We start from the raw sequence: 16,119 nt of genomic DNA on the forward strand, positions 1-16,119 counted from the left end.
TTAACACAAAATTACTCATTAATAATTTAGACAAATTTCACCATTTCTCTTCTGGTACATAATATGGAATCCCTTAAAACTCTAAAAAAAACTGTCTTGCGAGAAAAGTAAAGGCTGTTTCTTTTTATTTACAAGTTTGAAGTATAACATTCCTTACTTTAACTGGGAATCGCTTCAAAATTCAGCACTTGTAATATTTACAATTCTGGCTGTACTGTTCGAATGTGTTATTTTATAGCGACTTCTGGAGGTTGTTTTAATTAATGTGTCAAAAGCAGAGTGACAAATCGGAAGCTGCAGAATAAGTTGCAATATATTCTTTCCTTCTTTCTCACTGTTTTAGCGAGAATTCAGAGCGTGTTTTTTCTTCTTCATTCTGAATGTTAAACTTTTACCTGTTTGAAGTTTAACATTCTTGTATTTGAGTGGGAATTGATCCAATATTTAATCAACATTTTATTAATTTATGCATTGATTTGCTCCAGAACTCTGATCGAATTGATTTATTCCACTTATTCCCGTACTTTAAGGCCTATAAATGCATGCGTGTCGTTTCTTCTAAATGCATTTCTTTATTGTGCGGCAGTTTGTAAGCAAAATGATGCTTTTGGTGTTTTCGCTGATCCTTCTTTCTTTGGCTTCACTCGCTGACTCTCAAACACATCAAGGCCGAATATTTGGCGGCGAAATTGTGTCCATTGAAAGTATTCCTTATCAAGTGTCCGTTAGATACAAAGGAAAACACAATTGCGGAGGCAGCATAATAAGTGTGAAGCACGTTGTGACAGCACTTCACTGCTGGTGCGTGCGTGCGTGCGTGCTGATGCGAATCAAAGTGAATCTAATGTACTTTGCATTTTTCAGTCTTGGCTTCAACATAGAGCATTTTCTCATACATTTCGGCATGAACACTCGAGTAGAATCCGGAACGGATTCATCTCCTGTCGACGAAATATTTGTTCCTCCTCGGGAAAGTGACGTCAGGACACCTGATATTGGGATTTTGCAGCTGACAAAAACCCTCCAATTCAGTTCAGTGATTCAATCAATCAAACTGCCCGAAGCTGATCTAGAGATTCAGGATGGAACAATTCTGCAAGTGTCAGGCTTTGGATTGACCTCATTTGTGGACGATGATGATAATTTGCGCGTTGCAAACATTCCTAAAGTCAACGACGATCGATGCAGAAGCGTGCATTTGCAGAAGATTGGGAAAAACATAACAACAGCGGAAATTTGTGCTGGAAACTTCGAAGTAGAGACAAATAATGCATGCATGGGTGATTCCGGAGGTCCTTTGGTCATGGACAATCTGCTCGTGGGCGTAGTTTCGAGAGGATCAAGCGCTTGTGGCGAGGCAGGACTTCCCGCAGTCTACGTTCGAGTTACTGCCGTGCGCGATTGGATAAGAGACACAGTTGGCTTCTGAGTGCTCCGAAAATCACTTTAAATAAATTCAAGTTCAAATCTCAACGTTGAGACTCAAAAAGCTAATGTTTCTGCTTTCTTTCGCTAAGAATTTATCCATTCGGTTGATGCACTAGCGAACGTAGCGGCGACCAGTCAAAGTATTGATGCGCACTTAAATGCACAGATGTCGCACGAAGTAAAATCATGCCATTTCAATTATATTCTTCGTGATAACAACACTCAAGTAAATTGTATAAATAAAGCCATGCAAATAACCACAAAATTGAGAGATTTTCAGGCATTTTAGGCCACAAAGACATTTGGAAGACAAGTTAGACTTCCTGTTTCCTTACTAAGTTCTGATAAGTAAAAAGCAAAAAATTTAGCACAACATTTAGCTAAAACTGCAGACAAATTCGGAAAATTGCTTAGAAAATTGATGACAAATTAGGTAATTTAGCTTGAAATTGCTGGCTTTGTAAGTTTCCATTTCAATACTTCATCTTAGCACTTTTCAGCTAAATTATCTGCTTTTTGTTAGCTTTTCTGGCTCGCTAAAATATCCAATCGATTGGTTTCAACTAGTTAACAATTCTAAATGCACATTTCTTATCACAACATCTTCTTGTGGTTGATTTTACAGGATATCCTGAAAGTTTTCACTCAAACAAGCGCCTTTCGGCAATCGACAGACAGTTGGCTATTGAGGAAAACTTGTATTTATAGCCCGAAATTGCATTCAATAAACCCATCAACGGGAAGCCAAAGAGTGTGTTTCAATAATCCCGGGTAGAGAAACTTGTGAAATCAATGAATGAAGCTATAGAGAGCATTTTGAAATGTACCCCAAAAATAGACCAGTCTTTCGAAATCAGCATCTAAAAGTGCGCTCACAGGCCAGAAATAGCTTCAATCTCATGAGAAGTTGTCAATGGTGAGAAATTCAATTAATTTTTCGCCCATTTTCCACATTCTCTCCCCCCCCCCAAAATTCACTTTGATGCTATTCAATTCCCAAATTCGAGAGAAGCTCTCGAGCGAATATTGGCCACATTCCCTGGAATCCATCCCCCATTCGAGGAAAAATTGCCATGAATCAATTGTTAACGTTCCACCCTCGTCGCCCATGGAGTTGTTGAGAGTTTGGGAAAAGTTTGCCAGCGCTTGATATTCCCTTGTCCTACTTCCCGATGCTAAAAATAGCTCCATTGCCAAATAATTTTATCCACCAGAGAGAGCGAGTGGATGTGGGACGAAAATACACCCAGTGCTTGTCCCAGTTCCCTGGAATCCAACCCCCATCATCATCCCCCTCGAGCCGGAGAGACAATGCCCTCGGAACTCTTGCGTCATCGCCGCAATTCCCCATTCATTCACAAGCTCGACCCACTTTTCCCGCAAGTTCACTGACACACTTTTCTCCCGGATTCCAGCTCCTCATGACGTCAGCGCCAGGACGGCAGATGCGTCATCACGAGCCCAGTGACCCACTTCGCCTGTGGAATCATCAATGAGAGAGGACGCCAACGACCTCGCTCTCGTTCACCTCCAGGACCTCCTCCAGGCATCCTCAATCTCCTCCCCACGTGACCCAGATTCGGGAGTGCTCAATGGCTCCATTGACGTCACTTGGCTCCCACCGCAACACTCTCCTTGCCCACGAGGACAAACAAGGTGATATAAAAAACAATTTAGATCACTCTGCCAACAGTCATTAACATTCCCAATTGATTGTCGCATGGAGAAAATTGCCCTATCAATCTCTCACTCCCTTCCTTTTATTTTCCTCCGATTTGCCCAGGCTTTCGGGAATTGATTTATCATTTCACCCCGATTTCACGACCTCACAAAGTGCTCACTTTCACCAGATATCGTGGCTCTTTCTCCGCGCCCCACGGGAATTGATAGTGAGATAATAAAGTGATTTCTCTATTTGAAGAGCAATCGTGTGTCTTTAAAGGTTTCGATAAAAGAAAAATCACATTAAGAACAAGTGTTATAGCAACTCTGACTGGATATAAACTTTTGCTTGATTATTTCAACGAGTGGCGCGAAAACATTCTTCAATAGAGCAATTTGAAGGTTGAGAATTGAATTTATTTGAAATTAGTCTCATTTTTCCCTTAACTCCCTCTTATTGTCCATTGAATTGATAGTATTGATCAATTTAAACTTATTTTCTATACCTTTCAGCTGATTTCATTGGTTATTCATTGAAATATTAACTAAAATATGCAGAATTGATTGACAAATTCACAATAAAAAAGCCAAAAAGTCAATATATTGTACATTTTCTTTATAATTCATAAGATTTACAACTGAAATAGAGAGATTTTTTGAACAGAATTCATAATTCGACTGATTTTTCATGTAATTTCGTTGATTTTAATCAGCATTTAGAATTATTCGCTCCGTATTTGATATGTTTCACAACACAAAATTATGCTCAACTTAAGATATCCACAATTATAGATGATTAAAAGTGGATTTAAGACTGCAAAATCACTAAAAAGACACAGGAAAAAATCAATTTGTATGAATTTCTCAACAAATTGCAAATAAACGAAATTAAATATCCAGTAGATCTAATATTTCTCCTATAAATTCATCAAATATCTTTCATTGAATGAAAAATGCTGCGAAAATTAAATTTACTGTTCAAAATCGAGTTTTCAGCGCAACATAAAAATTATCTGTTTACGGACTTTTTTAGGATGGCTTTTGATATTTTCCGACAAAATCGCCGATTTGGAGAATCCAATTGAATAACACACTCAAAAGTGTGTTGGCAAAATTGCAAATGTCCCCAAAATAGGAGGATTTTACTAAGAAATGTAACACAGTGTCTTGATGGTCAATCAATCCTTGTCACACACTCAGTCAAAATGCAAGAGTGCAATGATGAAAAATGCAGTTTTCATCATCATCGCGCGAGTGTGAAAATTGTGGCAATTTTTCTTGCACTTCACACCCAACTTGCAAAAGTGGATTTGCAATTAAATACATTATCCCACGTGCTTGAGCATTATGTGAAATCACAAGACACTGGATCTCAAAACTCATTCGCCACGCGAAATGAAAACTTGTCGCGCCCACGAAAATTGTTCGCGCGCGTTGCCTTCTTGCCAAGAGAAGTAACTCAATTCGTCTGTGTGTCGATCAAGGGGTTGCTAATATTGATTTTCAATGCCCCAGCATCTTCTGTCTGCATTCAAGATCTCAGAAAATAGACTCAAAATTACAGAGTCGAGAACACTATTCGGGATTTTGAGGAAAAAAGAGTGGAAAATGAAGGAGAAAAATTGGATTTTAGGTCTGAAGGTAGATTTTAGGGCGTTGAGAGAATTATTCTAACCCGTTTGGAGATCATTCATAAAAGTCTATAAAAATATGACAGAGAATTTTAGGAAGAAAACTTGGAATAAAAATTATATTCTGTAAAAATACTTTAAGAAAACAAATATAAATCTATGTTTAAATACAGAAATTAAAAGATTTTGAAATTTGAGGTTTAGTTTAAGAATAATATTGAACTACTAAATAACACTTTATGGTTTTTCTTGACTCGTTTTGATCATAAAACCTTGCGTAAAATCGTAAATATCCGATTAAAGATCAAGTATTAACATATTATTGTATTTTCATTGCTTTTTGCGAGCTTTTCAGCTAAGAAATTCGCTTTTTACTCTTACAAAATTGTGAACAAAAGCTTTATAAATAATTTTTTAAACGAATCAAATGCAAATTACACGAAAAATAATGCATTGCGATGCATTGAAAATGAAGCAAAGATTCACGAAGAAGGAAACGTTTTCTTGGCATTTTTTAAATTTGCATCTGAAGCCAAAAGTGGCACTGCATCCCCAATATTAGCCACCCCTTAGCGTCAAAGCTTGTGCAATTTGGATGTGATTCTCTTGACAAGTGAATGTCACTGAGAAGTTCTGCATTTTTGCAGAAAATACTAAATAAAAGGTTCAAATTTCATAGCATTTTAATGGATTTCTGTGATTCACACCTAAAGCAACATAATTTTATTGATGCCTTTCCTTTAACTCTCGACATCGAGATGGTGAACAATCATTATTATTAAAGAGTGTTGGCGGATTGGTGAGATTTTCTCTCTCTCTCTTTCTCTAAATGTTTCTTAAACATTTTTTTTATATGAAACTCTGCCGTGTTTGTCGCCTAAAATTGATAGCAATTTCATTCATAGTGACAAGTTTTATGCCTTCGCCTCATTATGCAGCCATTAATTTGATGAAATTCCCAAATAGACTCTTAATTAAATTATATTGCCGGCTGTGGTGTGTGTAATTGCTCAAATATAAATGAAAATGCGAGGGAGGGAGAATGAAACACCCTCCATTTATTGGGCTGAGGTGAATAGAAGAGAGTGAAACATTCACTTGAATGACGTGAGACTCATTCATAAATTTCCACCCTCGCATCAGTGGGTAGATGAATGTGAAAAAATGAGCCTCGAATACGCCCTCAAATTGGGATATTAATTTATTTAATTGCAATAAACTTAATGATTTTATGTCTCTCTGTCCTTTGGCGCTGTGGGATGTAAGTTATTTTTATTGTCTCACAGAAGAAAATATCACACACAGAGAGAGAAATACGAAATGACGCTGTGAACATGAGTTTTGCATCGTTTCCACACCCTGTGAAGGGTTCATTGATTTTTCCCCCCCATCCCAGGACGCGCTCTATCCTGGGAATTTTGCTGACTTTCCCGAGGGTTTTCACCACCCACACAAGCGCATGTCTGACCTACTTTCTTCCGCTCCTATCCGAGGATTTCACCTCTGCACACACACAACATTTCCTCTCTCTCGCGCGCGCGGGAAATTGATTCATGGAAACACAATGTAATGTGTGCAAGAGGGGGTGGAAATTGTCTCTGGTGAAAATGGATAAGATGATGGCTAAAAATAGCATCATTAATGAGCGACAAGAGAGAGAGAGAGGAGTTTCAGGTGAATTTCAAACGAGAAGCCATTGTGGAAATTCTCAGTAATTTCCCACTTGGTGTTTGTCACTGGCAAACACAATGCGAGGGTGGCTAAGTGACTTTGCAGCAATTCCACATGATAAAGTGCCTCTTATCCATCCACTCCGCTGCCATCTGATCTCTGGCGCTTCGCGGGATGAATGGCAGGAGCTGTATCGATTGATTGGGGCGCACAGAGAGAGAAAGAGAGTCTCATTGAGAAGGGAGTGTCCGGGAAAGTGGGTCATTCGGGGTTGCTTTTTGTGAATGACTTACACTCCCTCGCGATACATTCCCATCGGACAGGGAAGGGGCCTTGGGTGTGTATATGTACACTCTGGCGCCGAGGGAAGAGAGATATCCTTGACACACGTGCCCAGAACACGAGAGAAGTGCGCTATTTTTGGCCGCACATCCCTCGACTCGCCTCGGCAATTTTAATATTACAAATGGATATTGAATTGTCATGAGAAATACCGTTGAATTTTCAATTACCACCCCCACAGTGGAGAAGCACACGCGAGACTCTCCATCGATACATTTATTCATGGAATTTATATTTTTAAAACACTCTCTTCCTCCCCCTCTCCTTCAAGGATGTATTTCTGTACCCAAATGAATGCATTAACAACACAAAGTGCCAAGCAATTTGCCGTTGAATTTTCTCAGCGTGACGGTGAAAGGAAATTTCTACATCACAATATTCAATGTGACCTTTTCATGTGACTTTTCAATTTTGCAAAATGCAATTTCCTAACCCGGAAATTACTCTGGTGATGCAAACTATATTTCCGTGAAGGTTTTTCCCCCTCACAGATGGAAAGGAATCTAATCGCTCGTTGCAACTTTACGTTCATACTATTTTTAAGAAGCTGTCATAAATATGATTTCGCTAATAGTTGTGGTGAATTTCGCATATTTTTCGTCACATGAAGACTAAGGAAGCCAGAAAATTCACGTGAAAACCAAGGAAATAGACAATAAGGATGTTTAAATGCAGATAAACACATATTTGCTGGATTCTTCGGGTCATTTTTGCACATTTCACTGCACCAGATTGAGGTTATGTGTTTCCTGACGTCCTTCGATCCTTGCAATGGAAACTAATTGCGTTTAGACAGCATTTAGAAGTTCTTTTGATTTCTGTTTCTTCTTTGCGAATACAAAAAACGAATGCTTAATTATGCTTAATTATCATAACAAAGACATATTCCCGGATAATCTGGTCAGCAGAATCCTTCAAGAATCAGGAAAAGTCACGGATGAAGATGTCTGCTCACTGAATTAATTCTTTGCGTTAAAAACATCCTCTGGCAATCCCTGAAAACTCTTAAAAGTTCCTTGAGATTTGTTTCGGAGAAACACGAAAAAACACTCTTCGCTTTCACTGAAGAACATTTCCTCACTTCCTTGTGGAGAAAAATGGCCAGAAACTGGGCGGAAGTTGGAATATTCTGCCCTAAAAACACCCTCAAAGAGCAAATAGCAACGAAATGACTTTCTGACAACTGAAATTCTCATTAAATAGACTCCAAACTTTAACTTGCAACGCCTTCTTGTTCGTATTTCATTCGCCAATATAAGCTACGAAAACGCAAAGTTGCAACATCCGATTGGTATTTAATATGGACTGAAATACGAATAATAAGAGATCTTTCTTCTTACCTTGCTAACGAGCATATCAGTCTCTTCAAAATGTCGTCCGAACATCTTGGGCGTCTCTCCTGGAATTGGTTCAATCTTTATGCACACTTCCTGTCCCTTTCGTGCCGTTTCGATTTGCTTGTGATTGGACTCAATGGACGTCACGATGCCCAATTCGACGAACTGCAATTTAGAGAAGGAAAGAATGTGTCATTTGTGCAGATGAAGCGCACACATGAAAATGGCTCAAAATCTCACTTTACGATCCTCATCTCTCGTCAATCGTAAAAATGACATTGTATATCGATGGCCGTCGTGAGAACGGAAGAATATTGATGATGAGCAAGGATGGCCAATAAAAAATTCTGCACACTCCATTTCGCGCACAATGTGGGTCATTTGACTGTGCAGAAAGTGCCACTCTTGCATCTCCTCAAGACACAGAAAAAAGCCATTGGCGAACACATAAATCCAACCTTGAGTCCATTTGTTTTCCCCCATAATTCTAGCGACATGGATTGAAAATAATTCCATCTCAAGGCACGCAAAGCAGTACAATGAATATTTTGTATGGTGGCATGGATTGTAGAAGCCCCAGAAGAAGAAAGAAGATAAAAAAAACGTACATCTGCTACTATAATTCCCATTCATACTGTATTGAATCTTCTCATTCAGCATTTCGGACGATTCATTCACTCACTCACTCTCTCTCTCTCTTGCCATTTCAGCCACGTTCACAATCCCTCCTCTTCTATACATTTTGTAGAGAAGAAGAGGGAGAGAGAGACGTTATTTGTCATTCCCGATCACCCTCCCACAACCGCAATTGTTTCAATATTTAGATTATTTCCCCAGGCGCACATTTCTTGGCACGAATCTCAAGGAAAAAGCCCCAGAATGTTTATATGCAACATCATTGGAAATGACAACGGAATTGTTACCATTGTGAAGTTGGCGCACGTGCAAAAGCCGTTGCGTCAATCTTAGGTGACAGATTTGAAAAGAAAAGCGGACTTTCTCTCGCATCAACCATTGATTTTCAACAGACGCAATCTCCACAATATCGATTCTCTCAATATAATAATTTTATTAGCCTCCACATTTCCCACTTTGAGCGACAGAGAGATGTGCATGATAATGCACACAAGAAGCTCCGCGGAGAATTTATTAAATGCAGAAGAAACAAGAGTTGAAGAAGGCATCGTTAAAGTGTCTCTTCTTCTTCTTCGTCTCATATCCAAAACCTTATTGAACCTTATTGTATTTGGAATATTAAAATTTTGTGACTCTCCATAATCTCAGGTGAATTTTGAGCATGAATATAGGAGAGAAAGAGAGAGAGAGGAAACTATTAGGATTAACATAATGAATTTGTAAGAGGGTTCAAGAGAATTCTTATCACACATTTTAATGAATTATTCAACTCATTTGTCGGATGTTTTGTCACTGACTTTTTTTTTAGCTTGGCTGAATCCTTCATTTATTCTATTAATATTTAATCATAGACACCGCCATTATTCATGGTTGATTCTTGAGTATCTCTTTTGCGCGCTTGAAAACTTTATCCACCAAAATTATTGCGTGAGCTTTTTCACAGTGTGATTTGAGTGAAAAAAATGCACATTTCATGAATATTTTGACACAAATATTATTACCAAATATATGCGACCAAAATGGAGAAATACTTCCTGGCATTTTCGCACTGAATGACATGTCATGAGACATTTTATTCATTCAATTGGCGCGCAAATTGATGAACCGCACCCAATTTGCGATTTTAATGTTTACACAGAGCCACACAGACACGCACTTGGGCGACAGGAAAACCCACAAAATTGGAATTCTAAGTAGAAAATCCATAAAATACATTTCATACATCAATTCGTGTATGTAAATTTTACAAGTTTCACTCCCAATCCAGATCAAACACTCTCGTGAGGGCTCTTCATCGTTCTGATGTCTTATAATTATTAAGAAAGAAATCTACCTTCGATCGTGTGATGAATTTTTCGGCAAGAAATGTGTCTGAAAAAAAGGCAACACTTTCAAATTGTAACGCATATTCATATGGATTTTTTTGTTACTTCTTCTCTCACTCTTTTTCCTCTCTATTTAACCACTTGTTTGATGTTCGGCGTCACACATAAGAAATTCAACACCAAATTGTCGTAATTTCCGGCTATCATATCCACCAACATATTAAAGTTGATACATTCTGACTGTGAGTGGCAATAAATAATAATTTCAAATGGAAATTCGACTTGTGAAACCCCAGGAAAAGGTCTCTAATTACTGTCCATTTTGCGCTGTTGATGGAGTAACAGAGAGACAGAAAAAAAGAGTATCGCGAGCAAATTCAGTCGTAATTTTGTCACTCACTCCTCAATGACTCGATTAATCGATTTGGGAGAAGTAAATCAATGCTTAATCGTGGGTGGAGTGAAACTTTTTGCTGAAATATTCTTTGTCCAAATTGGGAGTTTCTGGGTCGCCATGTCAAGTCAAGAAGTGATTATTTCCAAAGTCCGAAACTTCTGCTGCATTGGCGCGACTTGCAATCGATGAGAGGAGATAAATCTGCTCATTCTCAGCGATAAATTACACACAATTCACACAAGGTTCAGTCGTGATGACTGAGAGAAACCAGAGTCTCAGAATATTGTGTGTATTATTCTGGAAAATTACTATGGAAAGTCAAAATCGTCACTATTCAAGAGATATAATTGAGAATTTAGCGTAAAAATCGCTGAAAAATTTACTGAATTTACATCAAAATACCTTCTAATAATTATTTTCTGAAACTATTTGACAGAAATATGGCAAAATTAAGGCAGAAAGACTTGCACAAATTTCCCAATTGAGAATTTAGCACAACTAGAGCGTCAGCTTTAAGAATTGTGAAGTCGCGGGTTCGATTCTCTCGCAGTTGTGTTTTTTTCACAACTCTTTCTCACTTCCCTTTCCTTTTTCGTGTATTTTCCTTCACTTTATCGCTTTATATCAGCATTTATCCCTCAATTTTCGCCTTTCCAAACTCAATTTTTAATAGTCTTTGAGCACATTTTATCCAGAAAAGTTCTAAAAACCAACTTTTTATAGACTTAATATGATTTCTTCTCTCTGAGAAATTCTGAAAATTTATAATCATTTTTCAAAGAGGCTTTTTATACGATTGATTGCAATTTGAGACAATTTTCTTAGACAAAATGAACAGCGTAAACAATGAATAGTTGACTTTTCATTGTTTTCGATTCACAAAGCTTTGCAAAAGTCTCAAGATCTCCTCTTCGGGACTCGAGACACCTTTCTTGGCCATCATTGTCTCATCTTCTCTTCATCGGTGATTTCGTGGAGGAAGATTTTGGCGTCGCTCATGGAGCATAAAAACCACTTTGGGCTTCCTCTTGTTACATCTAATTTGATTTATTACAACCGAAAAATCACATAATTTGTGATTTCCTCCGTGTATTTCTAAATTCAACTCGTTTTCTTCATGCTCCAACTTCTTCGCCACGTCGCCCTTCGCTTCTCGCGCATCGTCAGCAAAAAAAAAAGAGTAGAAAGAAGAGAGAGAGAACTTATGGCTTCCCTCTTGTTTTCCCTTAACTTTTCGTTAAATTTTTCGCCTTGGGAGTCACCGACACACATCTCATGGTGTAAATTGACACCTTCTGAATTAATCCTTTTGATTCATTCCCATCTCCACACTGAGAACAGAGCGAGAGAGAGGCACTAAAGAGCTCTGCTTTGGGAGCTATTTTTATCATTCCGTGTCTCTTGACGACCAGACAAAAACACCTTTCTTCTTCTCTTTAATTTTAATTAGGAGGAAAAAATACGCTAATATACGAGAGAGTGCGAGAGGTGAAAAAGTCTTCCAGAGACTCTTTTTCGTATTGTAGTGGATATATGTATATTTTTTTCTGTGCTCCGCTGGCAGCATCAAAAAGTAGCAAAAGAGCATCTTCACTGCGCCTCGAGGATGGTTTGTGTTGGAGAAGGAGGAAGAATAAGAGGCCAGAGAAGTGAAGAGAGAGAGAAAAAAATGAACGGATGGCCAGGTGCAACATCTTTTCATCTCTTCACATTCATTTTGAATCATCGAATTGCTTCTCTCGCATTTTTTCGTTGGCGTTGTTTTCTTCATCATTCACCCCACTTCATGTGCTCTCGCCATCCCAAGAAAACTTCCTCCAAATTCGATTTAAATTCTCCCAAGACACAACCGACCAGGGGAGAATAATGACACACGAAATGAAAAATATCAACTCTTCTTTCGAAGGGGGGAATTGAATAAATTTCACATGTCGTACAAATATGTGAACAGGAAAGTCGAAGTTTTTGGGGCCGCGAAGAAGTAGAAGGCATGCAGGAAATTGCCTGCAATGCCCTGTAAAATGTCACAATGCCCCCTAATTTCTGTCCCAAATTGCCAATTTTATTTGCATTTTTTCCCTGGTAAATTGAGGGGTCACGATAACCACTCATTAGGCCACGGAAAATGCACCCAAATTTGCATGTTGCTCAGCCACTGAGAATTTCTGCTTCATTTTAAATCGCGCACTTCGCGTTCCCCATTAAATCGGCCGCATGTCTCGAGGGTACAGCGTATTGCAGTTGCTGCACTTCAGCTTCATATTCCTCACCAATAAATCCCCCATGAAAAAGAAGCTTCAGTGTTTTCTGTGTATGATTTCCGATAGATTTGCCCAAAATATCCCCCAAAAACAGACAATTCACGCTTAATTGGTCCCCAAAATTCATCTTCAATCAACGCAATTTAGCAATTTTTGATTAAATTTTAGCACATAAGGCGTCAGTTTAACTGAGAAGAGACTTTTTTTTTCTCTGTCGCTCTCGAACATGGTCCCGAAGGAGGATAATAATGATGCCCCGCATAAAATACTAACGATCAGAGACTTGGTTTTGTACCCGCCTTCGACTTCCGTTCCACGCTGACTCAAATCTTGTCAGACAAGTCGTTAAAGAACTCCTCGTCATTTTCTCTCCTCTCTTCCCTACACTTTTTCTTTACTTTTTCCCTCCAAAAAAAAAAAAAAAACGACGAGCGACACTTCTTCCTCCATACAAAACGTAGGCTTTTCCCCCGCGCGCGCATAATCAAACACTATTTAAATAACAGTGATTCTCCTTTTCTCCAACTTTCAGGTGTTTCCCTTCGATAAATCCCTCCAACACGCATCTCTCTTCGCTCTGCCTACGCAACACACAAATCCCAACTGTCTCTGCGACTGCCCAATATGTCTCTTAATTGATGAATTGCTTGTCAAAAGTGTCTCCGACTGTTTTTCTTCTCCTACACTCGCGTGGTCAGGAAGTGACACACCAAATAAAGCCTTATCACTTCAGAGACACCCCAAGAAGGCTGCTAATGTCGCTTCTAACTGCCACAGCATCTTGCATCTCAACTGCATCGCGATTTACGGAGATGCATAATAATAATTAATTTTAATAAACTGTCAATCAATATTCTTTTCTCAAAACCTGTGCTGAAAATTTTTATTTGCCTCAAAACATTTCTTAATTTTCGCATTTTTTAACAAAACCTCTGCTAAATAATTTTTTCCGCGCCTGAATTTATCAATTTTTTAATTGAACTCCTTTTAACATTCTCTTGAACGCTTTAAGTCCATCATTGGGTTTTAAATCTTCTTCTAAGAACTGATTTCAAAGTCCAAAATGTCATTTTTCACCTTGTTTTCTACTATACTCGCTTAAGAAGCCACTAATACCGCATTTTCGCGTCCTTTTCCTTCCCTGTTCACACATTTGCACCTTCTAGGACTAAGAAAGAAAGGAATTTGAGTGCGAAAACAAAGCTTTTCAGCTGTCTCAGCTGATCAAGTCTGAAATATTAAAATTATTTGAACATTAAAGTTGAAATCAAAGAACGTAATAATCCGAAATATGTTGAATATTAACCAATATAAGGCTTTTTAATTTAAAATTCAACATTTTTACTCTCATTTTTCACAGGAAAAACATTCTAAGCTCATCAAAATCACTAATTTAGGGTAAACATTGATGAATTGATACTTAATTCAACTCTTAATTATATGATTTTTGGGAAATTCTTCATCGAAATATCTTGAATGCCTTTTCATTTTGTCTGTTGGCTTTGTTTGTTTTTTTTTAAGAAATCTAAATTACAATTAAATCCAACCATTCGCGAATATCGACAAATTTTTAACTGCATCTGCGTCATTAGCAACCCTTTGAGACACTGCAGCCAACAAGACTCTTCCGCTAGGACAGAATGTGGAATTCTCCCACCATTAGAGGTGGAAATTGCCAAATTATCAACTTCAATTAGATTTAAGTTGGGTGGGCGAGAGAAAATTGATTCCCTCATTTTGGCGTTGAGTGTTTTTCGAGACAATTGCGCGCGATATACAGCAATTTTGCCCAATATTTGTGCCTTTTAAGCGTTGGAGAAAAACACAGAGTTTGGAGAGTGCAATCAACTCGGGACTTGGCGGGTCTCCGATTGCGGGGGAAAATACAACACAACTCTCGAGTACAACAAAACACCTTAGCGCGAGAGTCTCGTCCCCCCGAAAACTCTCCGCGCTCGAGAGCAACCACTCAAGATAATGAGGAAAGGTTCTTCGACATCATCTCTCGGAGAGACGGTGTTTGAGGGAAGTGGGAGCAAAAAGGGAAGAAGAGAAAAAGTGACGACGGGATGGGGAAGAAGCACGAAATAGCGTACAAACATCATTTTTACTATTAGCTCAATAATATCGTGGATTTTTCTCTCATTCTCTCCCTCCGTATTTATTTGGCTATGCTCATTAGGCAAATACACCTGTGTCAATACTGTTCACCCTTTACCACTCTTGTATTTGTTCAAATGTGTATTTATTGTTATAATAATAAATTTTCCCTCTCATCTGCCCACTCACACTCCGCGTCGCCCTCTCTCACTCTCCTCCTCCTCCTCTTCTTCTGGCCATCCGGAATCGTCAGTTCGCCTGGAGAGAAGAGTCGTTGTACCTCCGCGAGAACACCTCTCTTTTCGTGTCAATAAATAAATTAGACAATGTGTTCCTCTGGGCGACCGAGACAGTTGCAAGTGGACACTGTCGTGCACTTACCCGCGCCCAGACATGAAACATTTCAATCACGCACGCACACACACGCTCAGTGGAATATCAATAAAAGAAATCACGATCGATTTTGGTGGTGAAACAAGGCGAAGATAAACAGACAAACTTCTACACTTTTTTCTCTCTAAAAATACACACATTCAATCTCCCGGTCTTTCCTGTACTCAAATAACACCAAATTCACACAACGCGTTATTCAATTCCACCCAGCAGAAAAATCACGCAAAGCCCATTTTCTCAGCTAGAACTCAGAAATTGGATTCGATCTTAATCAATCTGCAGAATTTCCACTTGGACAAAATACATGTTCAACTTCGACGGGTGAATTGAAAGAGAAATTTGCCAAATTTGCATCAAAACCCTAAAAGAAAACCTTCCAATTGCTCCATAATATATTTTTTGCAAATATTTCAGTTGATTTTATTGATATTTGTTGGAATTTTTAACTAAAATCTGGCAAATTTAATAGAAATACTGAAAATATTACTTTTCAAAGTCGATTTTCATTCATTTTCCAGCATATTTAATTCAAACAAGCTCTAAAAAATCAATTTTTCACACTTAACATGAACATTTCTTTAAAGTTTTCAAGTAAAAAAAATTAAAAGATATGAGAAAAAGTCATTCAGAGTCAAAGAAACATTTAAAGGTAATTCTGAAATTCTTAAATTATTTGTCAAAGAGATATTTTTATTACGTTTGACTGCAATTTGAGACAATTTTCTTAGCTGAAAATTGACTTTTCGTAGTAAGAAATAAGATTTCTTACGATTGTCTCCATTAGATACAAATTTCAAAATATTTGTAGTATTAGAACTGATAGAGAGCTGAAATGACATAAAACGTAAACGATTTTCGATTTTGTCTCACGCAGAATGATTTTAGTCTGCATAATTAGTAAGAAAATTCATTTCTATGGCCAAATGGTGAGAAATT

The 16,119-nt window shown here is 38.1% G+C and overlaps 2 protein-coding genes across 2 annotated transcripts in view; one reads left to right on the forward strand and one right to left on the reverse strand.

The window, feature by feature from the left end:
* Positions 1-16,119, reverse strand: part of LOC132260829 (eukaryotic translation initiation factor 5B) — a 48,036-nt gene that overhangs the window by 1,506 nt on the left and 30,411 nt on the right. The window contains exon 8 of the mRNA XM_059759189.1: positions 8,075-8,236. Coding sequence (XP_059615172.1) covers positions 8,075-8,236 — 162 coding nt within the window. The remainder of the gene's footprint in view (positions 1-8,074; positions 8,237-16,119) is intronic.
* LOC132260628 (trypsin-1-like) lies at positions 599-1,429 on the forward strand. The gene has a single exon (XM_059758873.1). The coding sequence runs from the start codon at positions 599-601 to the stop codon at positions 1,427-1,429; it is 831 nt and encodes a 276-aa protein (XP_059614856.1).

Source organism: Phlebotomus argentipes, unplaced genomic scaffold (genome assembly GCF_947086385.1).
Source record: "Phlebotomus argentipes unplaced genomic scaffold, Phlebotomus argentipes genome assembly scaffold_18, whole genome shotgun sequence".
NCBI classification, from domain to species: Eukaryota; Metazoa; Arthropoda; class Insecta; order Diptera; family Psychodidae; genus Phlebotomus; species Phlebotomus argentipes.